General features: G+C 36.1%; 2 protein-coding genes across 2 annotated transcripts; both read right to left on the bottom strand.

The window, feature by feature from the left end:
- Window positions 1-57: 57 nt before the first annotated feature.
- LOC148870735 (putative sugar phosphate/phosphate translocator At3g11320) lies at window positions 58-5,513 on the bottom strand. The gene is made up of 4 exons (XM_088971571.1): window positions 4,539-5,513; window positions 3,811-3,914; window positions 3,469-3,697; window positions 58-657 (listed from the first exon to the last, which is right to left on the bottom strand). The coding sequence occupies exons 1-4, from the start codon at window positions 4,977-4,979 to the stop codon at window positions 511-513; spliced, it is 921 nt and encodes a 306-aa protein (XP_088827697.1). The 5' UTR covers window positions 4,980-5,513; the 3' UTR covers window positions 58-510.
- Window positions 5,514-11,540: 6,027 nt separating this feature from the next.
- Window positions 11,541-25,209, bottom strand: ENOC (cytosolic enolase). The gene is made up of 13 exons (XM_088970884.1): window positions 24,375-25,209; window positions 24,081-24,235; window positions 23,436-23,610; window positions 17,940-18,011; window positions 17,706-17,822; window positions 15,478-15,558; window positions 14,768-14,844; window positions 14,326-14,429; window positions 14,033-14,131; window positions 13,842-13,927; window positions 13,458-13,544; window positions 12,474-12,671; window positions 11,541-11,910 (listed from the first exon to the last, which is right to left on the bottom strand). Exons 1-13 carry the CDS (start codon window positions 24,477-24,479, stop codon window positions 11,842-11,844), a joined length of 1,425 nt encoding a protein of 474 aa, XP_088827010.1. The 5' UTR covers window positions 24,480-25,209; the 3' UTR covers window positions 11,541-11,841.
- Between the last annotated feature and the right edge of the window lie 1,174 nt (window positions 25,210-26,383).

The raw sequence follows: 26,383 nt of genomic DNA, 5'->3' as shown, positions 1-26,383 counted from the left end.
AAAAGTCTGAAATAATATATACTTAAATGAAAAGTAGACTTCAACACAACACAACCCTGAAACAGAAAAAAAGTATTCCCTCGTATGTATAGATTAATAAACATTTTACAGCACCTGTAAGACATCACTATAACCGAATGTTCAATACCTGAGAAAAGGGAAAAAAATAATGGTAAAAATTATCAGAGAATCTTTCATTAATTAATCAGAGATGACAGACCGATTAGGTTGCAATTCAATTCCGATCCAAAGAATAGCATTCCTCAATTACCCCAAGATGGGAACTTTGGAAGATGGAAAGACCAATCAGTCCTTTTATTGAGAGTCCCCTATTTTCGGCTAAACTGGTGAACGCTGTTGATACAGGGTAGAAACCTTTTCCTTGGCTTCCGGAAAAGAATATGGAGGGCACAATATATGGCTGCAAGCACTGTATTTAAATCTTGGCTAAGCATGTTGTTGCCCCCACAAATGAGATGTGCTTGCACAGTTTTTTTCTGGACAAATGTGTCATTTGCTCCTTTTCTTGGCTTCACTGTAGAGGACTACGCCAATGACTGTGAGCGTGTAACCAAGCATTCCAGTCACTGAGACAGGGTTTTTGAATATCAAAATTGAGACAACCACAGCTACGGCCCCTTTCGCATTCCCTAGCACCTGCAGAGGATAAACAACTCCTTACTCTCATGGTAAACACCAAATCCAGCACAATTTCTAAAAAAATGTAGAGCAGCAGAACATAAATATTTTCCTTCTGACTGGGGCGGGGCTAGGTGGCGGCCATATATAAATGTTGGAGTGTAGCACGGATACTGATGCAGAACATAAAATATGACCTTTGCCTATTACCGAAAAAGGAAAAGGAAAAAAAATAATGAAATCATGGAGTCGTTACCATTTCTTAGAGTAGGTGACACAGAGCTACATGATGATACAGTTTTCACGCTCTTGATTCAGCCATTCGGGGTTTTATATAGTAAATTACACATGAAGATATAAGTTTCTCCTTTTAGGTTCGCCCTCCATTGACGAATCCTATGCGGGCATCCTAGTGTAAGCATTTTGTCCCCCCCTCTCTGCAGTGTAGCACTTAGTATTTTACATGTGGAAGCTGAATTCTGTTTTTAGAGGAGTGACTAGTACCATGGTAAATAAGTTGGCATCCTAGAGTAGTATGTTTTATGAAAGCCTGACGGTTTCTGAAGTTTGGGAAACTATTTAACTACTAGTATGAATGACCTTTTGTTTGGATAGCTCTTGGGAAAAGATTTTTTTTTGAGAAATGGGTAATGTATTAAAAGAAGCAAAAGATTTGCAAACCCTACTCAAAAAGAAATTGAAGCAGGGGAGAGAAAAAATAAAAGCTGATTACATATCTGATCTAGATACAAACAAGATTTCTAAAACAAAAGCTGACTACAAAAGCTCTTGGGAAAAGATGTAAAACATAGAATAAGAATCTTATCTTGAACTCACATCCTCGGCACCGTTGATGCAGAAAATTTTCTGCACCAGACCAATAACAAGCTGCCATGCCAGCCAGCCCTCCATTTCAGAATTGAAGTCATTTTTCTGAATGGTACCATCTCTTATTATGTGCAGGCGTAAGGCTGTGTACATCTGTCTCTCCCCAGACCCCCCCTGTATTGGCAGGAGCCTCATGCACTGGCCTGCCCTTTTTTACCATCTCTTATTATGCTTACTTGGTGGCAATTTGTTATCTGTAGCAATATCTTTGCCACAAATGATTTGTACAATTGTGGAGATTTGTGAACCTCTCATTGATCACATCATTAACATAACTGCTGATCAAGACATTTATTCTAGGCATGCATTTCTAAATGACAACTTTTCAGGGGCAAAAAAAAAAGGAAAAAAGATGTAAACAGGCAGTTGCAATGTTAAAGCACTGTAGTAGATTTTGTTTTATTTAGCTAAAGAATGTACTTTTTCTTTTATTGGAAATGGTAACAGCTAAAGAATGTACTTGAAGAATAGTATCTTAATTACCAAGAAAAAAAGAATAGTATCTTAATTCAAAGTACAAAAGTGAAATGCAACATATTACCAATGCATATTGTGTCATTCTCTTAAATTTTCATATCCTTGGGATTATTTCCAATGACATGTCAGTATGATATAAAATGTTCTGATTAAATGGAACAAGGCTTAAGGTTGTGTTCAAGACTACAAGTCTACAACTGAGGAACAAAGCAGTAGAAGGTGATTTCAAGTTGTGGTTGAAGAGTAATTGTCAAGGCACATGGCATCATAGGCATACTTTTGAGAGAGATAAGCAATCTGGCAAGGGCCTTGGGAGTAACAGTTAGGTGCCGAGATCAGTGAACACCTTAGGCAAAGCCAGACCTATATCTAGTTATTAATTTTGATTCTTGACTGAGATGTAACCGGAGGACGTCCTGATATGTAGATGACCACAACACTGAGGCGTAGCCAGACCAAGTGGCTTTACTGCATCGAGGTGCCACAAAAGGTCTGAGGTACAGGAGATACAACTAAAAAACCCTATTTGTCTGAAAGGGGGGCTAAAAGTGTCAAGGGGTCAGAGTGACAGTTTAGCTGCCTTGATCAACAAGTCATCTAGACACTTAAGACAACCCAGCCAAACAAAAATGGAGCAAAAATGGCAAACACTGAGACCTGTCTGTTGTACCACAGCATTTATTGAAAAATCTACATAGCTCTCATTCTTGAAGTACCACAGCATTCCAATGCAGAAAGGCATCTCACTGCCTATCCTAAAGCTTCCTCTTCGGTAAAATTTCCCTTGCAGCACTTTTGCAAAACCAGCATTTCAAAACCTCACCATGAACACTTTATTAAACCTATAGGCACGCTTTTGATTCCTAAACAATGTATCATGCAAAAGTTTTCCTTGTATGTGTTATTGTTTTGGACAGCTCAAGGTTGGATTTGTATTGTCCCTGCTGTTAATTTGAACAGTCAGGGCTTTTGTTCTCATGGTTATCAGTGCAATTCATTTTGATTAATTATAAAAAACAGTGTATTATACAAGGGGTTTAGTAAGAACAAATTGAGATCCTCAAACCATTTTCTAATGCATATGATTATTCAAATTGGATATGGGGGCAATACTTCTGGTGTTCATCTTAAAAGTAATGGTTGCTCTATTGTCATTTGTCAGTAGCATGGATGTGTGGGTATGAGCAAACCAGCTATAGCTAAATGTTTAAAAAAAAAAACAATTTTGATCAAGTTAAAGTTGAAGAAGACAACTAAGAAAAACATACAAGATCGCAACACAAGCCTCCAGGGATGATCACCTAGAATACACAAACTGATCTTTCATATGCACAGGAAAAATGCAAAACAAAAATAACCATAGAATGCTGCGATTGCATTAGCTAGATAATGGATATAATTTGTCTGTATCCAACCCTGAGTGATAAGCACATTAAATACTCTATTTAGAAAGATGGGGCATACCTGAAGGGTCAAAGCACTGGTGTGTTTAGTGACCAAGAAATTGGTCAAATTTACAAAATATGCCAGTGTAGAATTGAAGAGAAGATACCAGATAATCCTGATATCATCCCTTGCAAGTGCCAGTGTGATTCCAACCACATTTTCCTCCATCAGAAGAGTTGCAGGAAGAAGGAACAGAACAGCTATTGGAGCCATGTAAAGAAGAAGGTTCATAGAATTCAGTTTTTCCCTATACAATGATAATAACACTTCAGTAAAGTTCTCCAATTTCAGAATAACTCACATGTAACTAAAAGTTTCAAGCCCTTGAATTTAATTAGAAATGTATATATAATTCATTACCCTTCGGAAGAGAGCAAAATCCCTTGAAGAACTGTTTTGAGTGCTCTCGCAGCTGTGGCACCAACACACATTATGAACCCAAATAGGTGGAAGCTAGGTTCACCCTACAATCATGTCATAAGAAAGACATAATTAAACATTTCTTTTGGTTTTAAGAAGCTGAATATTAGATTGTTCAGTAGCTACAACTTACAAGAATAGAAATAATATACTCGCTTAAGGAAAGAAAATAGCATAGAAACAGTATTTACGACCAATGGCTGTCTGATATACGGTGGAAAGAATATGCCGCTAATAAAAGGAACATAATCAAAATAATGGTTAGAGGTTCCTCAACTGAATTAAGGGGTATACCCCAGTTCACACGGCCTACCCATGTCCCATTCAATTATAGAAATCTTAATAGATCTTAACATTATCAGAAACAGGAGATCCTTGTTCCAAAGATAATTTGCATTTGACTTTCATATGTTGACATCATATCTTTTTTGCATTTCTCTCTTTTCTTCTCCTGTTATTGTAGGATGGATTCAAGCACCAATTTTCTCCATCAAGCAAAAACAAATAATTTAAAAATCTAAAAATGTAAGTGTAGCAACTAAAACCTACCAAAACAAAAGCCCATTTTTTCTGTTTCAAACTACCAAGCTTTCTATAAAGGTGAACAAAATTAATTAAAACTGATCTAACAAAAAAAAAAGAAGAAAAAAAAGACAAGAAGCCCTCACCCCGCTGGCGATGATGACCCCTGTGACGACAGGAATAAGCGTGACGTAAGTAATCCAAGCCTCCCTCTTGACCGTCATGATGTAGGCGAACACGGCCGTAAAGAATGGTGTAGTGGCACCAATTGCCTGGTTGAATGACACCGGAAGGTATCTAAGTGATACATTGCCGCTGACAACGGAACCGCAGAAAACAAGACTAAGGGCAGCGATCTTCATGAACTGGACCCGGGATCGGATGGTCTGCAGGGGGACCATCTTCATCCAAGAAATCGCAACATAGCTCAGCAATGAACATGCTGTCATGTGGCACATAGTGAGGAAGATCGGATACTTGAAGCCATAGTTGCTGAGGAGGTACTTGTTAAGCAACAAAACCCCGATGTTCGACGAGTACCACGCCGTCACGAGCCCGATCGTGAAGAAACGGCTCAAGCCCTTCATCGGAGAACCTATCGAATTCTAGGGTTTCCTTACTCCTTTTCCTTGTTTCAAATCTGAAGATGAGAGCTTGTTGCAGAAAAGGGGTCGTCGCCGAGCCTACTACTAGAAGAACATGGATCTGCTGAGCCTGGAGTTAGGATTTTGAGGACAAATGGAAGGGGCACGAGGAAAGAACACGAACAGAGATCTGGAATTAGAAATGATCATTCGTGATTTTACGGAGAAGATGATATCAAGAAACGACAAGCAACAATCTTCCATGATCTGAATAGAGTTTCATGAGAGAACTTTTGGAATTTAACGTTTCAGAATTTGAAGACGACCAAGCTCTCCGGCGCTCTGTCTCCTCCACAGATGGAGAGAGAAGTAGAAGAAGAAGAAGAAGAAGAAGAAGCGAGCTTGAAACAGAGGAGGTAAACGCGGATGGGAGTTTTATTTTGTTTGTTTTCTTTTTAATCGATTTGATTTTTCTCTCCCGTGTTTTGTGTGTGAGCGAGTGAGAGCCGAGAGAAGTTGTGTCCGACCCTCTCAGCATTTAAAGACAGAGTTATTATTAATCTATTATTATTTTTTTGTACGAGAAATGGAAGTGTATTTATCATTTTATGAAATTGGAAAAACGAGAAGCACGGCCTGATAATAATCAGATTACTTATATGGGAATGTACCGGTAAGCAGGCACCACACCAGCTCTCTCATAGTCTCATGCCATGCCAACGACATGGCTCAACACAATGTGGGGTCCACTTACCCACTATTTCGTGGGGCCTACTAAGACGGTTTCCTGATTTCCTCCATGTGGGTCCCAATTGAGCATCAGGACGTCGGACTGGATGTTTAGTCTGTGCTCGGTCTCGGTGGGACCCGACCCGACGGATGGATTGGAAGATTTTCTTTCCCTATCTCGAAGGATGTTAAGATGTTATCAGGAGCAGGTGATCGTCTCTGTGTCGGATCCTCTCACCGACAGCCCGACTTCCCAATTAGGAATGAACGTTGGTTGTCATTGCCATGCCAAAGAGTCCCTGGGTTTGGGTTTGGAACAGATAACGGTTGGTTATCGACCAACCGAAATAATAATTCAAGGTTTCGCTGGATCGATGTGTCCAAATCACTTCCCAAAATTAAAAGAATTAATATTTAAAAAATTGTTTAAAATTCATCATGAATTTTTAGCAATTTTTTTAAATTCATTATAACTTTTTAAAATGTCTAAAACTTATTTTTTTTTTTACATTTTAGTGTTTTGTTATAATTTCTAATGTTTTTTTTTTTATAATTTCTGTTTTTTTTTTTAATTTTCTATTTTCTACAATCTATAAAATTCCCTGTATTTTTTTTGTTATTTATTTGCAATTTCTGTGTTTTTCTATAATTTTTGGTGTTTTTTCTACAATTTTTGTTTTCTGATTTTGTTTTTCAATTTCTATAATTTTTATAATTTGAAAATAATTTTTTATTTTGTGTGCAATTTCTATAACTTTATATATTTTTTGCAATTTCTATAATTTTATATATTTTTTTGCAATTTCTATAATTTTATATATTTTTTACAATCTATAAAATTCCCTTCTATTTTTTTCTTTTTTTCATATCTAAATATTAAAGTATATGTATATATTTTATATTTTTCTATGAAGGTTAAAATAATAATATATTAACACCCGTTAGTCTGTTTAATGTCAAGTTAGTGACATGGTGAGTTTTAGACATTTTGAAAAGTTGTGGTGAGTTTTTGACAATTGTCCTTAATATTTTATTTGGTAAGATTTTTTTACTAAAACACCCCTGTAGTTTTATGAATTTATAATTATTAAAAGACCTCTATATTTTATAATTGATTTACTTAATTAATCTTTCATTAGATAGTGAAAAATAACAGTTTTGGTTTTGACCATAATGTCTATTTAAATAAATTTAATTAAGAGAAAATAAAAATGAAAACACCCTAATAAGACATGAACAACCATTATATTGGTTCTATTTGGTCAATTTTATTTTATTTTGTATGAAAAAGTGTTAAAGATTACTTTTAGAATAAAACAATCATGAGCCTATGTTCACTCACTTTGGATGGTCATGTTATTATATTCAAATGGAAAAATAAGTATTTCTTAATGAAATGTAGACTAGGTAAATAGGTGCAAACTATATGGGAGTTTTATTTTAATAAATGAAAACTATAGGTAGGTTTAAATAAATACTTGAAAGTAGAAGGGATGCTCTAGTAGGAAATGACCCAAAAATTAAATAAACTTTTTAGGGTAAGATTTTTTTTTTTATTTTATTATTTTTTTTTTTTTGGGGGGGGGGGGGGGGGGGGGAGGATAGAATTGGGTAAGACCTTAAAATGAAACTAAAATGGGCCTAGCTTTAGAATGGATAATTAACTGTTGTTGGTACAAGGACGTACCTAATATGTTGGCAGTTTTTATAAGGTGAATGATGAATCCATCTTTCTAAGTTGTGAACCTCATTAAAGGAGAGGGCTGAAAAAGGATTTAACTTGCAGAGGAATGCTGATTCGATTTGCCATTTTTAGGTTACATTAATGAGTATGAGGACAGTAAAGCAAAACAAAAGAAGAACCACAATGAATGTCTAATTGATTGTTACTAATTTCTGATATATTGAGATATAAATTTAAATTATAAAAGGTAAATTCTCCATGTTGTATAACAATGGACTTATATGCATATTTCATTAACCATATTAACCCACTAATTATATTTAGCGTATGGTGGCCCCTATAATATTAAAGCTGCATCACCCGTACTAAAAAACCACTGGTCCTTTATCCCACGTTTAATTGAATTCTCTTTTGTATAATAATTAGGCTGTGTTTGGTTCGAAAGAAAAAATAGGAAAAGGAAGTGAAGCTTTTACAAATATTGTATAAATTTTCCTGCTTTTTCCTTCCTTTCCCTACCTTTTTCCTTCAAATCAAACATAGCCTTAAATGTTCAAAAGGTTCCAACTTGGAATTGTATAACTGAAGTTAAGAACAAAATGATATGTCATTGACATTTTTAAATTACTATTTTTAATGGTTTTGGTGGAATTCATTCTTTCCGCCTCTTTGATTGCAATGCATCAATTTATTGTTGTTGAGGTTGTTATAAAAGGAAGCTCTCTTGATGCGCAATTAATCTACTCAACTTGCATTTGCATATTTATTTATAGATTCCCAAAGTAGGGCATTAATCTACTCACCTAAAACGTTAATTTGGTTCCAAACTGAGCCTAAGTTTACTAATTCACGCTATTAATCCCCCAAGGCACTTCGCCTATGCTAGATTGTGGCATTTTTTCGCCTCTACTTTTCAGAAATGCCCTGCATGTGCTAACTTATATATCAGATGGCATTTCTTCTTTTTCATTTTCAAGTAAGTCCATCTGCCAAAAGCTGCAGACTAGAAATGGTTAAGAGTTTAGACTCCAATCCAAATCTATCAACTGAGCTTATTTTCCGGGTTTAAGTTGGTTTCTTTTGTGTGGCACTTCTACCCGTTCAATCCAGTCGTTTTGGAGTTCACGTTCGGCCCCTGCAGAATGCATCCCAAGAACGCCCCACATGCACATCTCAGTGTGCATTGAGAATATCTCTCCTATTTGTCATTGGGAGATGCTCCTAATACGCGATTGGGATGTGTTGTAAGACGTTTTTGTGGCACATTCTGTGAGGGGCAGATTTGAATTCGTTGTTTTGACAACATTCAGTGTATTAGTATATTTCTTTCTAAAGAAGAAAAAAGGACCTACTTTTTAGAAATCCACAACCACAAGTCCACTTACGAGGTTGTAGATTAGAACCTTAGGCTCCATTTGGATGAGTGTAAATATAAAAGTGTTCAGTACAAATATAAATATGTAGGATTCAGAAAAATGCATGTTTGTTTTACCTTTGCACTCAAGGTTCAAAATATCGATACACCCAATATGCTGATAGAGGTGTATCAGGCAGCATCAGTAGTTTTTTTTTTTTTTTTTTAAATCTGGTTCAGAGGATCCGGTTTAAGTCCGTCCACCCTCTGAACCAGTCAAAACTCCGATACACCCCCTGTAGGGGCGTATTGGGAAGCTCCCGATACGATACATACTGGTTGATACGAGCCGATACGTATCAATATTTTTAACCTTGTTTGCAATGAAGAATGTGTATTCTTGCCAAACTATTCTTAATTATTATTGCTAGAAACGTGAATTTCAAGACTGGAATCTACCTTTTTTCACATTGACCATACTTTGAGTGCAAAAGCTTACCTCCATTTTTTGTATGCAAATTTTGATATCATGTTTGTATTTACTGTCATTTTATAAATTTGTACTATATATATTTGTATTTGTATTCCTTCTAAATTTATTTCCATTTGGAAGGAGTACAAATATAAATATATAGAATGCAAAACCTTATATTTTGTATTGTTTTATATGTATTTATATTGTACATATTTATATTTGTATTCCTTCTAATTTCAATTTTGGAAAGAATACAAATACAAATATGTAGAATACAAGTATATGCAAAATTAAGATTTTAAATGATAACCCTTCGTATTAATCACAGGAGAGTAGGTGAATATAATAAAAGATTTTAACTTTCAATTTCTCGTATTTTATGTTTATTTGTTTTTAAATTCTAATCAGAATAAAAAACAATATATTCTATGTATGATATGAATTTTATTTATATAATAGATGTTTGAATATTTGGAACGTGGTCTGTCATGGTTAGGCGCAGCCTGCCTACCTCCAATTCTTAAGCAAGTCGTCAACGATAAAACAAAACGAAGAAAAGAGATAGTCGAAGTCATAGTTGGCATCGGCCGAACATGCACAGAAGGGGGGAAGAACCCAGTTTACTTAATCAGCACATGGGTCCTAACAACCCAAGTAGCCAAACCAGCTGATTCCCATCAAATGGTGTTAACTTCTAAGTTCCAACCATTCGATCTGCCCCACTCCTATGATCAGTCTTTATTATAACTTAAAACCATGTCGTAACAATTTACAAGCCACCGAGTGGCAGAAAAGTCTTATAACTGATGATGATCTAGATTCCTTGCTCAGGTCAATATTTGGCGGAGTGCTCTCTAAGTGGTTCATTTTAGTATTCTGAACTTTAGGGTAGTGTCAAGTTAGTATTTGAATTTTCAAACGTATTATTACAGTATTTAAATTTTTAAAAAGTGTTAAGTTGGTTCCTGCCATTAACCGATTATCAATTATTTATTAAAAATGTCAAAACTATCCTTCAAAAGAAGACACTGTTCATTATCTTCTACTTTGAGACTGAATCGATTAAAGTGTTTGAGATTCTAGACTAATAAAGTCAATGTCTTCTAACTTTAAATCTAAAACATATTCTTATCTAATTATTTCTTTGTTTCCAGTTATTGTTTCCCTCTATCATATTTCATGTTTTTTCTCATTTTTCTTTAAAAATAACCATTCAGTCGCAAGATAGAAGACAATGAACAATATCTTCTAGTTTTGATATTTTCAATAGATGATAATTAATAGTAAGTTAATGACAGGGACCAACTTGACACTACCCCTTCAAGGTACTGAAGTAAAATTTTCCCTAATTTTTTTTGACTTTTCTCACGAGGATGCAGAAATCTGAAATGTGCATTTTATTATAATGTTTTTCGATCAAGCGCCGTTTAGATTTTTTTGGCCAACTAAACACAGTTTAAAATTGGATGATTTGGATCGGAAGGAATCTGGACCCTATGTCCAGTTGGTCTGTGGGTCCATCAAAGTAGATTGATCAAACGCTCCATCAATCATACGTTTCATTCCCTCAATCGAAAGGAGCCAAAAGCCCAACAGACGTTAAGTGACTATTCAGGAGGCTTTTATAGGCCCCGGCCCCACATAGAAGACAAAGTCTGTTTGGTGAAAAATCTAGAAAGACCTCACCTGATAAATGGACTTTCCAGTGACATTAGTTTTAATAGCTTTTTCAAAGCAACTCAGTCAACAGGGCTCAATCAACGTTCATTTGGGAAGGAAGGCTTCTAAGCTGACCGAGCAGCATTGGAAAATCTACCTTAGATAGCTTAACCTGAAAGTCGATTTTCAGCTTATGTAAGCCTATTTTTGGCTTCCGGTTTTTTTACCAAACATCACTTAACAGCTTCCAGCCTCTGCATGAAAGCACTCCCAAAAAGGCACTTATTGTCTACCATCATCCTTTCCCCACAACACCTATGGGCTATGACTACGAGCCTACAACTTACGACACCTTGATTCTACCACCGTGGAGATCGATCATCTAACTAATAGCGTTCCTTTTTTCTTTGTGAAAAAATATATATCATTAAACCAAACAGAAAGAGCAAATGTCCAGTCCAACATAACAAAGATAAACAAAGAAACAAACAGAAAACAGAAAAGCCAACTAGTAAACCACTAACTACCCGAGTTCATCTCACACCTACGACTATCACTATCTTTGTTTAAGACAATTGACCATCCATTTAGGAGGGGGGCCAAAAGACTCCCCATTCTCAAAATGTCCCCTGCAAGCAGCCATATGAGCTGCAAACATCCCAATTGATACCATAAAATGACTTTTAACCACGAAATGGGGAAAGCAGTCCGCACATTGGATGTCTTTAAACAAGATAAAAACTTTCATCTTTCCAGAAAAGGAAAAACTCACCCCAACCATCGGAATAAGTTATAGAAAAAAAAAGAACATTTCAATCCCCCTTGTAACCACCTTCTGTTACATAGGAAACATGATTACCGTTTAACACCAGAAACGCTGAAAGTTTGTGCTGAGTATGCTGTCGCACTAAGTTGCTCGAAGTCTCTCTCAGATGAAGAACTGCAAAAAACTTTGGAAGAAAGATCATGGCAACCTCCAGTCGGGACCGGCATAAACTGCTAGCTCTCCAAGCTCTTCTTCAATTCGAAGCAACTGCACACAAAAATACAGCTTTTAGTTTGTATCCTTGTCATTTTCTGAGTTCAGTTCAAGAAATTTAACAGTGTGGCAAAAGTGCCTAAGCGATCATGACTTGTATATTGGAAGTATATTGAGACAAGATAGGGAAATGTGCAACCCCACTAAGGTAGCTAATATTGCAAGCCCTTAATACTTGTCATCAATTTCTCTAAAAAATACACGTCATTTATGAAGACATGATCAGGACAAATTATAATTTGTTACAGAAAAAATGTGAGATTTCACGTCTGCAGATGTGGCAGCCAAAGCACAGCATATCTAATGGTTTCTCATCCCATGGATGTAACTTGCGGTGCTTTATATTATTTATATCAAAATGATGAACCTAGTTTTTTTTTTTTTTAATTCTTTGGCAAACAAGTATACTTAGATGCCAGAAAAATTGTGAATACGATTAAAGAAGTCAACTTTCAGTGGTTTGATGCCTTTACAAAGTAGCCTCTACTTAGGACAAAAGAACCAATAAACTAAAATGGTAGTATTGCAAACACGAGTCTATCAAGTGAAAAGTCAACCTGGTTGTACTTCACAAGTCGCTCTCCCCGGCAAGGTGCACCTGCCTTGATCTGACCAGTGGCCAGGCCAACTGCTAAATCAGCTATGAATGAATCTTCAGTTTCTCCACATCTATGGGATGTAACGACTCCCCAGTTGGCATCCTTTGCCAGCTTCACAGCTTCGATGACTTCGGTCACAGTTCCAATCTGATCCACCTGTATATTGCCCACCAAAATAATGAGAAGTACAACCAACAGGTTAAATCTGTATGACTATAAGATTTTCAGTCATACATAATAGACTTCTCTCTTTAGACAACAGCGCTAACGATACTCCTTAACAAGATCATTATTCATGCCAGATAAATTTATTGTTTTTTGGTAACTTACATGCCAGCTAGGTTGGTTTCAGTCAACCCTAACCCAACTCGAGCAGTTAAAAACTATGGCCTTCAAAATTAAAATAATTGGCTAAGTGAATAGATACATCGGGTATGGCTTGGATCAGGATGCCCAAGACGTCAACCCTATCACAACTAGATTTTAATATTCAGTTGGCATTTTTTAACCCTAATCCAAACCTGACCTTTCTTTGGGTTGATTTGAGCTAACTCTGCCCAACTATGTGTGGTTTTCTATTTTACACTGTCACATGGCAATAAGAGCCATCTTTTATTCTTTTACCGTTAACCAAAAAAACCCTTTTAGTATTTTAATTTTTTGAGTATTTCTATTTGAAAATAAAAAAATAAATCCAAGGGTTTCTATTTAAATGAAGCAGGGTATGGGGAAGATGTGATGAAGCCATGAAGGATTTAGATGAGTAACAAATCCGGAAGTTCTCTAGTGAGATGCACTGCAAGAGCCACTGACAGATCTACACATTGGCAGAGAAACACTTTCACTTCACTTCAAACTATACAGGCAACAAAGCCTGCATTGCAGAACAGAAAACCTCATAAAAATAGGCCTTAAATAGCCATATGTAGAATAAATGAATACCTTGAGAAGAAGGGCATTGCAGGTGGATTCGTTAATTGCTCTCTCAATACGCTTTGGATTTGACATCAGCAAGTCATCTCCCACAACCTGCAAAATTGTGCAGTCTTAAGAAAACCTTGTATTATCAGATGATCAACCCCCCCCCCCCCCCCCGAACACACACACACACACAAAACCAAAGAGAATGAAACAAAGCAAAGTTCTTGGGGCCACTATATCTGCTTATTTATTGTAAGCATCATGTAGCTGTTGAGTAGTAAGTCCAACTCCTATATACCCATCTCCATATGGCACCCCATGCCCTAAGAAGAGAGAATCTGGGTAGAGATCAATGATGTGGATGGTCTAGTAAAAATATTCCTCAAAAAGAAATACATAACAGACCTGGCAAATCCCAAGTCTGGATAATTTCTTGGTGTGCTCCCAATCCTCCTTGTCAAATGGCTGCTCAATTGATACAATTGGATATTCTAATAGAAATCCCAAGACATAAAAAGCTGTTTTAGCCTATTGAACATATTGATGAGATAAAAGATGGAAAAAACAACTATCAGGAGATACTTGGCATTTTGCACCTTTACAGAGTCGTGCGTACATCTCAATCATATCCTCCCCTGTCTTAAAATTCTGCCCTGACTTGTCTGGGGATTTGAAGTCCAAATCATATTTTGTCCCTAAATCAAGAAATAGGCCAAGTTATTTAAAAAGTTGGAATATATAACAGGTCATTTGATATTTCGATATTTCTGAAGTTATATAGCTACAAATATCAATCATATAATGATATTACAATGAGCCTAGTTTGCGGGCCATGTTTTCCACAATTATATAGTTGCAAGACTGTTGGAAAGGTAGGTATTATCATCACCTAAGCAGAAATTAGTTGCAGCAACATCCATTGCTATCTTGATCTTATCATTGTATCCTGTTCGGTCAATTGCTTCCTTAACAAGATCCAAACCTTCTCTAAAACTGCAAACTGGAACAAAGTCAGCTCAATTCAACTTGACTCAGCCTTAATCCCAACTATTTGGGCTCAGCTAGAAAGCTAGAGAGAGAGAGAGAGAGACTCTTCAAAAAGCTGAGATTTCTTCATAAGTATTGGGGTAAATCCACCATAGAGCTTGAATATATTTAACCAACAGACACCAATTTACACCTTTTCAAGTGTCCAATTATTGAGCAACACAAGACAAAGTGATAGGTCATTGAGTCTTCATTCACTGCTCCAATCCAAAATCTTTTTGGTCTAGGCCCTCTCCGTTAATTTAACATAAAAGGAACATTACATAAAGGGGAGAAAAACTTGCCTGGAGATATTGGGAGCAAATCCACCATCTTCACCAACATTGCATCCAGATATGCCATATTTTTCAGTAATAATGGCCTGTCCATTTTAACTAGAGATTAAATCATTGAATGAGCAAAGGAGCATGCAACATAATCATGAGGTACCACAATAAGGTTGCATTATTAATTACCAGATAAAAAGTCACTAACACAAAAATACATGGCAACTGGAAACATATCATAAACTTAGGCTATAACTCAACCCAGACCAAAGATCATAACCATCCAATATTGACCATTATTGTAGTCATCAGGCAAGAATCTAAACAAGATAAAATCGTTGAGAAATGCTTATGAAAAATTTATAGTTGTCAGCTAATCACTTGTACAATCAACTGACAAAAGATCTATTAGCACATAAACTCTAATATGAACGTTTCATCATGGAATGACTTTCAGAAGTGACAGATGAATCACGAAGAGGATTTCAATATAAATACTTCATAGAGGCTTTTTATGCAATCAGAATTTAAAACAAAAATTTTCTACATGTGCTACACTTGTATACTTTCTATTGATTTATCTGGAGCCAAAAAGCTAGATTCAGTTGCATTTCACCACAGCAACAGCCTAGAAGATTATCATTTTTACCATTTGAACTAGTTGCTACCATGACAAAATAAGAGAAGTTAATAAAAGCAAAAGGAGGGTGTTTAGCATGTGCAGATACCTTTAGGTGGTGATATGTCTCAGAGCCCATTTGCATTGCCTCCTTAAATGTGTTTGCCCCAACAGGAAGAATCATTATTTCCTGATTCATTTTGATTGTCAATTGTATTCTAGTTGAAGTGTCATAATGTGTAACAAAATCTCCAAAAACCAAAAGCAAGTATCATAAGAAAAGCCCAAAGAAATTCAATTTCTCAGCTACAATTTGCCTTTACTTAGCATGCTATCTTAATCTATGAATATTTTTGCCATAAATATATGACAATTTGAAACATGGAGATTAACTAGATAAGATGGGAAAACACCAATCTTTTTTTTTTTTTTGATCAGCAACACAGAAAAATTTTCATTAATTATGAGAGAAACATGATTACAACATGAAGTTGTGAAAGGAACCAGCTATAGAAGCTGTCCCAAATCAGTACTGCATTTGAGCCCTAAACATGTGTGCTTTATTCAAGGTTCAAAGTATCGACATGTATCGGCCGATACCTATCATTCCGGGACCCCTCCTATATGCCCCTACAGTGGGTGTATTGGGGGTCTGACCGGTTCAGGGTGTGGAGGAGGCCTAAACCGGCTCCCCTGAACCAGTTGCGAAAAAAAAAAAAAAAAAAGCACGAAAAGCTGTATCAATTCGCCTGATACGCCAATACCGGCGTATCGGGCGTATCGATATTTTGAACCTTGGTTCTATTATCCCTTGCTTGGCTAAGCTATCTATCAAGCTATTAGCAGCCCTCCTCACCCATTTCACTTGGATTAACATGTCCAGTGACAGTCATTTGAATTTTCTGAATTCATTCCTCAAGTGCCATGCCACCCCCTCCCCTTTAACCAGCCACTTAACCACAGTTTTAGAATCTCCCTCAATAATCAACCTACTAATACCCAGTTCTTTTGCCTTCTCAACACCAATCATATACACAGAGAAATACAATCATCCAGATATCATCCTCATTCAGAAAAGAACAAAAGGGATCAAGCACAGTGTTTTAAAAGCACACAGCGCAAAAAAGTGCAAAGGGTTTTTTGCACCCAAGGCGCAAGGCGAGGCACACGCCATTTTCAAGCAATGCTAAAAATTTTTAAATTTTCAAAAAATGCAAAAACATGCAAAAAATATTAAAAATAGCATTAAGTAAAAATTCAAACTTTAATGTTAAATTAAATGTTTTAAGAAAGCCAATTAGCTCAAATTAAAATACATAAAACATATTCAAAGTGAAGATGCAAAAATAAAATCAAACATAACATATAAAACATATTGAAGCACTCAACAATTCAAGCATGTAAAATTTTCAATCTTTTTATTTCTTTCCCAATTGCATAACCTCAAATACCTAATGTGATGTTAAACATCTTGCATCCTACCAAGCCCAAACAAGCCTATGCTAGGGTCTTAAATTCTTAATCTATATTTAAAAAAAATGATCTTATGATTTTAATTAATGTTCATTATCTTTTAAAAAATGTCTTGTATTAAGAAGAATGGATGAACACCATTAGCAAATGGGGGTTCTTGGAGCATCAGCGAGTGAGAGTACAAGGATCCTTTGATAGTAGGGCTAACCTTTTATGCAGTTTACAAGACCTATTAATTAAGGCAGGGCCACAGGGGACATATAAATGTCCAACTCTAGGAAGGAACCCTTTACTTCACTGAAGTTCTTTTTATCTTCTAAGTGAATACCATCAAAGAAGTTAAAAAGCCTGGGGAATTCTGTGAAAATATGTATGAGATGGGCATAAAAACTAAAAAGCACGAATCCATCAAAGGATGTATAAAGCACACATTTTTAGAACCTCCTATGCCAATGAAGACTCACTATAATGGTTTCCCAGTTGAGACCACCACCTAGCCAGATCAATGGCAACAACATTCAGCTCCACAGCTCTCTTCCAAAACATCTGGCCCATCTGATTATTGCATTTGAATATCAAAAGGGAAGAGGGATATTTTGCAGTGTCAATCCTAAGAACAAAGAGAAAAACTATGATTTAAACCATAAACTCTGCTTTGCTGATGAACCACCAAAGCTCAAAGTTATTTCAATTGTTCAGTGAAATTCAGTTTACACTTTTACTGAGTATTGAATTTTTTTTTTCATTTCCTGATGAAATAAACCTCGGCAATTTTGTTCAAAATGCTAGGATCCCAGATATAAATTCTATACCAAATATTAACCAACCATTTAGATTTATAACCTGGATCTAGATAGGGCATACTTGGGCAGCCAGATTATTCCCAGCATGCTTTCCACCACTAATAACAGTGAAGGCAGGGACAGGAAGAACCAGGCCTGTTTTACCAGAAAGATCAGCAATATGTTTGTAAAGGGGGATCTGAAAAAAGAAAGAAAGAAACATTAAAAACACATAAGCACTGAAATAAGAGCCAACAGAATCACATGCATGTGTGTTTGTGTGTGAGAAAGAGAGAGAGAGCTAATATGGCATTACCTCCTTTTCAGCAGCACCAGCTTTGCAAGCAGCAATTGAAACAGCTAATATGGCATTACTTCCAAGTTCAGCCTGGAAAATGAGAAAAACGGCATATCAAAGATTATATTCCAATTTCCAAGTAAGATGTTCATAAGTTCACAGTTCCATACATTAAGAGCTATCCCTGAATGGTGAGCTATTCTTACCAACATTTTTTTTTTTGATAATTGAAGAGTAACTTTATTAAGAAAATATGAGAACTGTTACAAGCATCCCGCTGAGAGACACGAGGTGTGACCTCCCTTAAAAAGTGAAAACTACATAGCACTATAGATCAAGATTACAAGGTAGCATTTGCAGACCTGCCAACCCACTGTATTCTAACATTCATGTTTCTTAATAACCAGCTAGCCTTCTTTGAGAGGTTCTTGTAGCACCAAATGACTGAGCTCGGATCTGCTAACCAACCTACAACAATCTTGAAGTCTCCTTCAATTTGAAGGTTCTCAACACCAAGTTGATTAGCAATCTGAATACCTTGTAAAGCTGCCAACAACTCAACCCTATTTGAGTCTCCTATTCTCACTGGGCCCGAGTACAAGGCTAAGATATTGCCATCCTTATCTCTCGAAACCCCTCCTATACCTGATGGGCAAGGATTGCCTTGACTGCTTCCATCAAAATTCAGTTTTACACAATCTTCCGATGGCGGAGTCCATACTATAGAAGTCCTTACCCTCTTGAGGGAACTATTAGCCACCTCTATCCAATTCCTTCTAAAGTCATCAAAGGAGAACAAATGGAAAGATTCTGAAGTTCTCAACCAATGAATTGTCCTTGTTAAGATGCACTCTTTGATATCCAAGAGACTTTGTTCCTTTTCTTGAAAAATTCTTGCATTTCTTTCCTTCCCAAATTGTCCAAAGTGCAGCTGCTCTAATACATTTCCACATAATCCTCCCTCTTTTTGTGGGCCATACAAAGACCAACAGGTTGAAAAGCAAACTTATATCAGTGGGTAAATTAGTAAGTGGAAACAATCCTCACCATTAGCTTTGCAAAGAACACACCAGCTAGGGGACAAGCACATAAAAGGCTTCTTCTTTTGTAGGCAGTCTAGAGTATTGATTTTCCCATAAAACACTTCCCAACAAAACAAGATAAATTTGGGGGGAACAAGCTTAGCCCAAAGCTCCTTTACTGAAAAAAAAAAAAAAAAAAAAAAACGATTGAGGGGAGGAAGAACAAAGAGCTTTCACAAAGGAGGCACAAGAAAAGGAACCTTTTGGGTGGGGGACCAAATCCTCTTGTCTAACTGTAAGGATCCAAACAAACATTATCAAGAATCAAAAGAAGTTGAGAAACATCACCAAGTTCAGCATCCCTCAAACCCCGATGGAAGCCAAAATTCCAACAAGTTCAATAAAAAAAATCTTGAATGATAACAGATGGACAAGGCTAATTGGCTAAAGATATTCAATCCACCTTTAATGTATAGCTAAAACTTACCTCTTCGTAGTAAAGCTTAAGAATCTCACATAGGAATGCCATGTAATTCACAATGTGCCATAATGACATATGAAAGAGAAGGAAACCTAAATGATAAATTGGTGCTAGAAGGCGTTCATGAACAAAACAAGATAAATTGGTGCTCCAAAGATTGGAGCCTTTTGTTGGGAAGCCTTCCTTGGAAGATGTAATACTTGTGACATACTTCAAAGAAAAAGGCCTTTTTGGTGCTTGTCTCCGAATTGGTGCATTCTTTGCAAGGCTAATGGTGAAAGCTCCTACCACTTATTAGTTTCTTGCCCCTTTGTTGCTGATCTTTGGGAATGGTTTCTTTCCTCTTTTGGTTGCAAGTGGACCTCACTGCCAAACATTCAAAGTTTGTTTAGCCCCTCGTTCTTTGGTTGGCCAAACAAAAGTGGAAGGATAATGTGGAGATGTTTGAGGGCTGTTGTTTGCTGGACTCTTTGGGAGGAAAGGAACACCATAATTTTTTTTGAAGTTGAAAGAAGTAAAGAAAGCCTTCTTAAAGTAGTAACAGTGAGGGTGGTACATTTGCTGAAATCCTTGGACCTGTTTGTTGATATTTCTATGGATATGTTGCTGAATAGCTGGTTAGAGGTGGCAAGTTCTGCTCCTGCCCGCTCTTTAGTTTGTCCTATGTGGTCACCACTAGGAAGTGGACTTATAAAGCTAAAGTTTGATGGGAGTAGTGAGGGAAATCTAGGTCCAACAGGTGTAGGAGGGGTTTTTCAGAGATGAGGATGGGAAGGTGCTTGCTTTGTATTCAGGTCCCATTGGGGTTGGAGACTCTCTTAAAGCTAAGGTCTGTGCAGTACTGGAGGGTATATAAGGAAGTCTAAGGAACTGAATATACAAAAGTTAGTCATTGAAGGGGACTCAAAGCTGGTCTTAAGTTGGCTACAAGAAAGGAGTGGACTTTGGAAATTTGCTAATGAGAGGAGGGAGATTAAATGGCTAACTAGAGGACTAGAAAATCAAGTTTTAATGGGTCAAGAGAACAGCAAATGCATTTGTTGATGCTTTGACAAAGCAGGGGGTGGGAAGGGATCAAATGTTTTGGGTTGTTTTGTAACTTTTTCTTTTTTGTTATCTTCCTGGAGAGAGTTAAGCTTGTTTATCTCTCTCTAGAGTGTTGTAACTAAATTCTTTTAATCTAATGAATTCCAATTATTGATAAAAAAAATCAAGCAAAAAAACAAGAGAAGCATATCCAAAAATCCTCTAATTTGGAGGTCATGTGCCCAAAAGGCTAAAACAGGTCAAGCATTCATTGAAGAGAAAGATTCTCCTCTTCCCATATGTAAAGAAATTAATGAAAAAATTATTTAAGTTATTTTTTAAATTTACCACACCTTTCCAAACAATATTTTTATAAGGCAAACTAGAAACTAAAAAATCTCACTAGAGGCCTTATAACTTGACTACTAAAACCAAGGTTTAAAGCATCAGAAATGCAAGGTGTATCGGAAAGGCAATTTTAAGAGACGTATCGGGATATGCTTTGGACACACATGGATATGGATGAAAAATCAACGTACACATGGATACACTAGGAAATCCAAATAAATCCTTAAAAATATATTAACAACAATAAATATGAGTTTTATATGACTTTAACTAAGTTATTTAAGCATATAAACCATACTTTAATGGTTTATATAAAGTGTGAGCTATCGGGACATAATTGGCAATCATTGAAAAATAATGGAAGAACCAAAATGTGTGTGTGTGTGTGTGAGTGTATATATATTAGGAAATCAACATAATTCATGTTAATATTTATTAGTATATAAATTTTAATAATCAAATTTTAGCATTTATTTACAAGCATCCACTAAAAGGAGAAAGATTACTTAAGAATCAACAATGGCAAGGCAGAGGATTAAGTAAAAGAGGTAAAATCTATTGGCAAACAATCCTACATGCAGTGATGTGGGTGTTTGGGAAGAAAGGAACAACTGTTTATTTAATAACAAGACAAAAACTCACAAGGAACTAGTCTCTCAAATCACTTATCATTGTAACCTTCGGGCCATCAATTCTGATCTATTTAAAGGACTCTCAGTGAATGATCCCAACAGAAGTGCTCAGTTTTTTCTCTTTTACTTGGCATCCATCCCCCTTCTGTCTCACATGGTTTAGTAATAAGAAGGGAAGGAGGGATGATTCTAAACTTTGACAGGAGAGCATCAAGCAATACAGGAGCAGCTGGCATAGGAGGCATAATAAGAGACAGAAGGGGTTTTGTTATCTGGACTTTTAATGGTCCAATAGGTGTCACTGACTCCACCAAGGTGGAAGTGTTGGCAGCTCTTACGGGAATCAGAATAGTAAGAACCCTGGGAATTCAAAGTTTAACCATTGCAGGAGATTCAGCAAGCACCATTAAATGGCTAAGAGACAAAGAAGGTGGCCCGTGAAGGTAAAACCACTTCTTGATGGAAGCTAGAGACTCTTTGGAACCGCTAAATGTAAATTTGATTGGGATTCCAAGGGACTTAAACTCTGTTGCAGATGGTCTAGCTAAAATAGGTGCCCATTTGGATGTCTTATATAGTGATAGTTTGATTCCTGTGTAATCTCCTGGGGCTTCCCCCTTTGCAAGTACATCTCCTCATGTACTTTCCCATTTATTAATAAAACTCTGCTATCTTTTTCTCAAACAAAAAAACATATTATTAAGACAAACAATTAGAGTATGGTGTGATTATGCATTTATGATCATTACAAACGAATGGCCAAAGTTCAAACTTCTTCCCTTCTACTTGTGATTTTTTTACAAGCCAATTCAGTGGTGTATTCAAATTCAAATTTGAATATTGCCTTTAATGGTGAGTCAAATTCAAAAGCTTAATTGAAATTGATTTAAATTAGCATTTAAAGGGGTGTCAAATCCAAAGGATTAATTAAAAGTGATATAACTGAGAGAGAGAAATTAAATTTGAATTTGAAAAGATGCCAAAATTTAGAGAAAGAGAGGGAGTACTAAAATTCGAGTTGTATTGGTTGATACATACTGTGTATCAGCCTATATCAGGTTTGCGTCGGACCCAAAACAACCCAATACAAGGCTGATATGGGCTTGTGTCAATCCGATACAAATGAAAGATACAAAATAATTGAATTTCATATGTTCCGTGTATCAGACCCATCCCAAAAGATACATTTTGACTGGTACTACTCTCCTTCAACACAAACTGATCTGGTGTATTTCAGGAAACAAGAAAAAAGATGGAAGGAAAAAAACAGAAGAAAATTGGATGGGACTTTATATATGAAAAAAAGATTAATTATATAACAATGAACTAGATTTGAGGGCTCACTCATTCAAGAGGTTGAGAAATCACTCACCCAAGAGAGGATTCTCTCTCACAATGGCTTTATATAGAGTAAAATATTGCTGTTGGAGCATTTAAAGTAACACTAGTTGTTCGAACCCTACACTAAACTGGCTGTTAGAAACTCACCAACAGTATAGCTATTAGAAACCTACCAACAAAATAGCTGTTAGAAATCCTCCAGCAAAATAGCTATTGGAAACCCACTAGTGAGCGTTAAATGTAACTCCCATTTGCCCTCTCCTATGAAATGTGGTTTGGCACTTCTCAAAGGTCAAAGCACAACCATAAGATGCATCATGATTTATTTAAATTATCAACAATCAGCTTTGTGCTTTACTGGCCTTTCCAGGACCATATTGGGTTTGGGATATAACAAAGATCAGTAATCTTATTTTGCTTCTTTTTCTAAGAAAGCTTCGAAGATCAAACTCCACTTTTAACCCTCATCCTGAACTTCTTCTAATTTCCAACACATTTCTCCAGACTCTAACTAGATCAACTTTAAAAATAGATAATCCGCATAATTCATGAATTAGACTTTGGATGATTGGGGAGAGATTATTGTCGAACCATTATATGTCTGAAACTCAAGTATACATGCATATTTAAGCACACACACCTAACTTGGAAAAAGAACTCTTACCTTATTTTCAGTTTTGTCCAAGTCTATCATAGCCTGATCAATTTGGGTCTGAAGTGTTGGATCCATACCAATCAAGGCTTCAGATATCTTCTCATTGATGTTCTTAACTGCTCTAGAAACACTTTTTCCATGATATTTTCCCTTGTCTCCATCACGTAATTCAACAGCTTCATATCTGAATTAATGAATGAAACATTAGAGCTAGTGTTTTTTGATTGAACAATAACAACACCCACCATGACAGCAGATTATTCAAAACCCTTTAATTTACACTTGACAGAAAATACAGAATCTCATTTCTCTTTAAACATGTTCAAGTTGATGAATGGATCATCCACAAGTGCAACACCGTTGCTATTAGCTAGAAATAGGTTGATTTATTCCAAAGGGATTTCTTATTCCCTATTTTCAAAAGATAAAAGAAGCGTATTTACTTTCATTTTCCTTTTCTCGAACTCATGCACTCCTGCTCAGAAATTTCTAAATTTCTAAGAAGAATCATGTCATCTGAATCGTTAGAAGAAAAATGGAATGCGTAAATTTTCAGGTGCTTAGCAATAATAAATTCTAGAAGCAGTTGAATTTTGAATAAATAAATTTAATAAAACAAATTCCGCAAGAAACGAAAGTTAACACTTAACGTACGTTCCAGTAGAACTCCCGCTAGGAGCTGCAGCTCGAAACATCCCTTTGTTTGTGTATAAATCGACTTCAACAGTAGGAATCCCTCTACTATCGAGAATCTGTCTAGCTTTAATCTTCGTAACCACAGAAGAAACGGATTTCTTCATATGATTCGACTGCATTTTTTAATTTACCACGAGAGAGAGAGAGAGAGAGAGAGAGAGAGAGAGAGAGAGAGAGAGAGAGAGGGAGAGAGGAGGGGTCAGTAGACCAGATAAACATGAAAACAAAACCGATGAACGGTGAAAAACTTACGATAAACAATACTGGATCGGGAGCCTTGGCCCTGACAGCAGCATTGACGGCGTCCTCGATTTTCCTAGACAGCATGTGCTTGTCCAAGTATTCTTGCACAGACATTTTCTACTTCCGTTCAGATAGGCTTCTCCCGTTCAGAAATAAAGCCAAATTTGCCTCTAGAACTATAGAAGTCGACCGAAATCGGCGATCTATGCCCTAGTTTCAATACACCAATCTGGAAAACGCCCGTATCACCTCTGTAAAACTAAAATCTGAATTTCTGAAGAGCCGTGTGCCCTAAATCTCCCTCGCAATGACAACTAGAGTAGATTCCTACAAGCTTTAGCAGATCATCCGTCTAAATTATCGTTGGATCGATGCTGTTCATGCCCGAGGTTTGTTACTGTTAGTAGTTTCGCGAAGGCTGGTCACTGGTCACCGGTGTATTGGAAGGAGTGTGTTTTACGCCACGGACGCCTCTGCCCTCTGGCTGCGGGGTTAAGGCTTAAAATGCGGGAAAATTTATACAAATTACAGACTTCGATTCTACGAAAAGACATTACTGTTGTCTTTCAATTCTTTCTCATTGTCTCACAATTTCACGAACGGCGACCACATGAAACGATGAAAGTCATGAAACATTATTGTCTAACGAATCGGCCTCTAATCGGAACCCGCTAACGGCGGCAATATTACGAGAATTTTAGGGTATCCGAATATCTAATTTGAGCCGTTTATCAAAATCGGGTTTGGGATGGATTTGAGTTTTGACATTTGTAATTCATACCCAAATCCAATCAATGTTTTAAAAGGCTAAAAGCAATATTAGAAGCGTAATGGCCCAAAGGCTGCGTTTGGAAAAGATGGAAATGGAGTATAAATTCCGGTTAAGTGTTTGGCAATATTATATAATATTATATTTATGCATTGACAAATAGGGGTGTTTATGGCAATGGAACGTGGGCCTTATTTTGTAATTGAATCGGTACTATTAGTTTTTGAAAAACCGGTAACCGAAATTAAACTGAAACTAATCGGTTAATCGATTCGATTAACTATCGTTTTTTGGTTTTTTAATTTTTATAATATATTTAAATATATAATAAAAAATTATAAATATATAATATTATATTTTAAATAATAAATAATATATCATATATTATAAATATATATACATTTATATAATGCATATTTATTAATTTATAATATATAAAAATATAATATATATAATGTACATAAATATATATAAAATATATAAAAATATATGTATATTGGTCGGTTTGATTAACCACCGGTTTTCTATATTGGTTAACTAAAACCAAACCAGTACCTTTGGTTTTTTAAAAACACCGAGCCGATTGGTTCGGATAACTGATTTTTCATATATGTTTTTGGTTTTTTTTTGCTCACCCCTATTGGCAAATGATAGAAAATACATTTTCCAATGCATATTTACATCGATAATAAGATGTAAAAGTACATCAATAAAAAATAAGTAAATTTGCATTCAAGTGGGTTTTTGATAAAAAAAAGGCATATGCTTTATTGGAATTCATGTTTGCATCCATTACACTACATATTTGTACATCAATAAAAAAGAAGTAAATTTATATGGACCGTTTTATACTCTACGTATTTGTATTCACACTTACTATTTAGCTATTGTCTTGCGGTACCCTTAAGTTTTCGGACAATTGTCATTGTTGTTAAGTGCTAATGGAATGAAACAAAATATCAAATTTGCCCTCCACTATTTCTCAAATTTCATCCCCCCTTCTTATTCTCTTTCTCCTTCTTCCTTTGCTTATCCTTCATCTATCTTCATCTCTATTTATCATCTTCTCAATGGTGAACAGAGAACTACCATTAGCATTGGTAGATTTTCTGCAAATATCAGTTCCTTTCAACGAGTTGCAACTAGAGTTCATCCTCTCAGAACTAGTTCTGAGGCCTCCATTGAACCAGTTCTCCTAAAACGCCGCAGTCTCTGGGCAAGAATCTTCTTATTGTACCTCTACCAATTC

The sequence above is a fragment of the Nelumbo lutea genome, chromosome 2 (assembly GCF_056320005.1).
Source record: "Nelumbo lutea isolate HS-2025 chromosome 2, American lotus-T2T, whole genome shotgun sequence".
Taxonomy (NCBI): Eukaryota; Viridiplantae; Streptophyta; class Magnoliopsida; order Proteales; family Nelumbonaceae; genus Nelumbo; species Nelumbo lutea.
This window is presented reverse-complemented; position numbering and strand designations above follow the sequence as displayed.

Bases quoted from the DNA above. Each gene is read 5' to 3' on its own strand.
- LOC148870735 (XM_088971571.1), bottom strand. From the start codon at position 4,979: ATGAAGGGCTTGAGCCGTTTCTTCACGATCGGGCTCGTGACGGCGTGG. The intron at 3,915-4,538 runs GTGAGGGCTTCT...ACATGATTGTAG, and splicing joins GGGTCATCATCGCCAGCGGG to GGTGAACCTAGCTTCCACCT. The intron at 3,698-3,810 runs GTAATGAATTAT...ATCATTGTATAG, and splicing joins ATTTTGCTCTCTTCCGAAGG to GGAAAAACTGAATTCTATGA.
- ENOC (XM_088970884.1), bottom strand. From the start codon at position 24,479: ATGTCTGTGCAAGAATACTTGGACAAGCACATGCTGTCTAGGAAAATC. The intron at 18,012-23,435 runs GTAAGAGTTCTT...CTCATTTTCCAG, and splicing joins TGGACAAAACTGAAAATAAG to GCTGAACTTGGAAGTAATGC. The intron at 13,928-14,032 runs GTGCAAAATGCC...GATTTCTATTAG, and splicing joins GTACGCACGACTCTGTAAAG to AATATCCAATTGTATCAATT.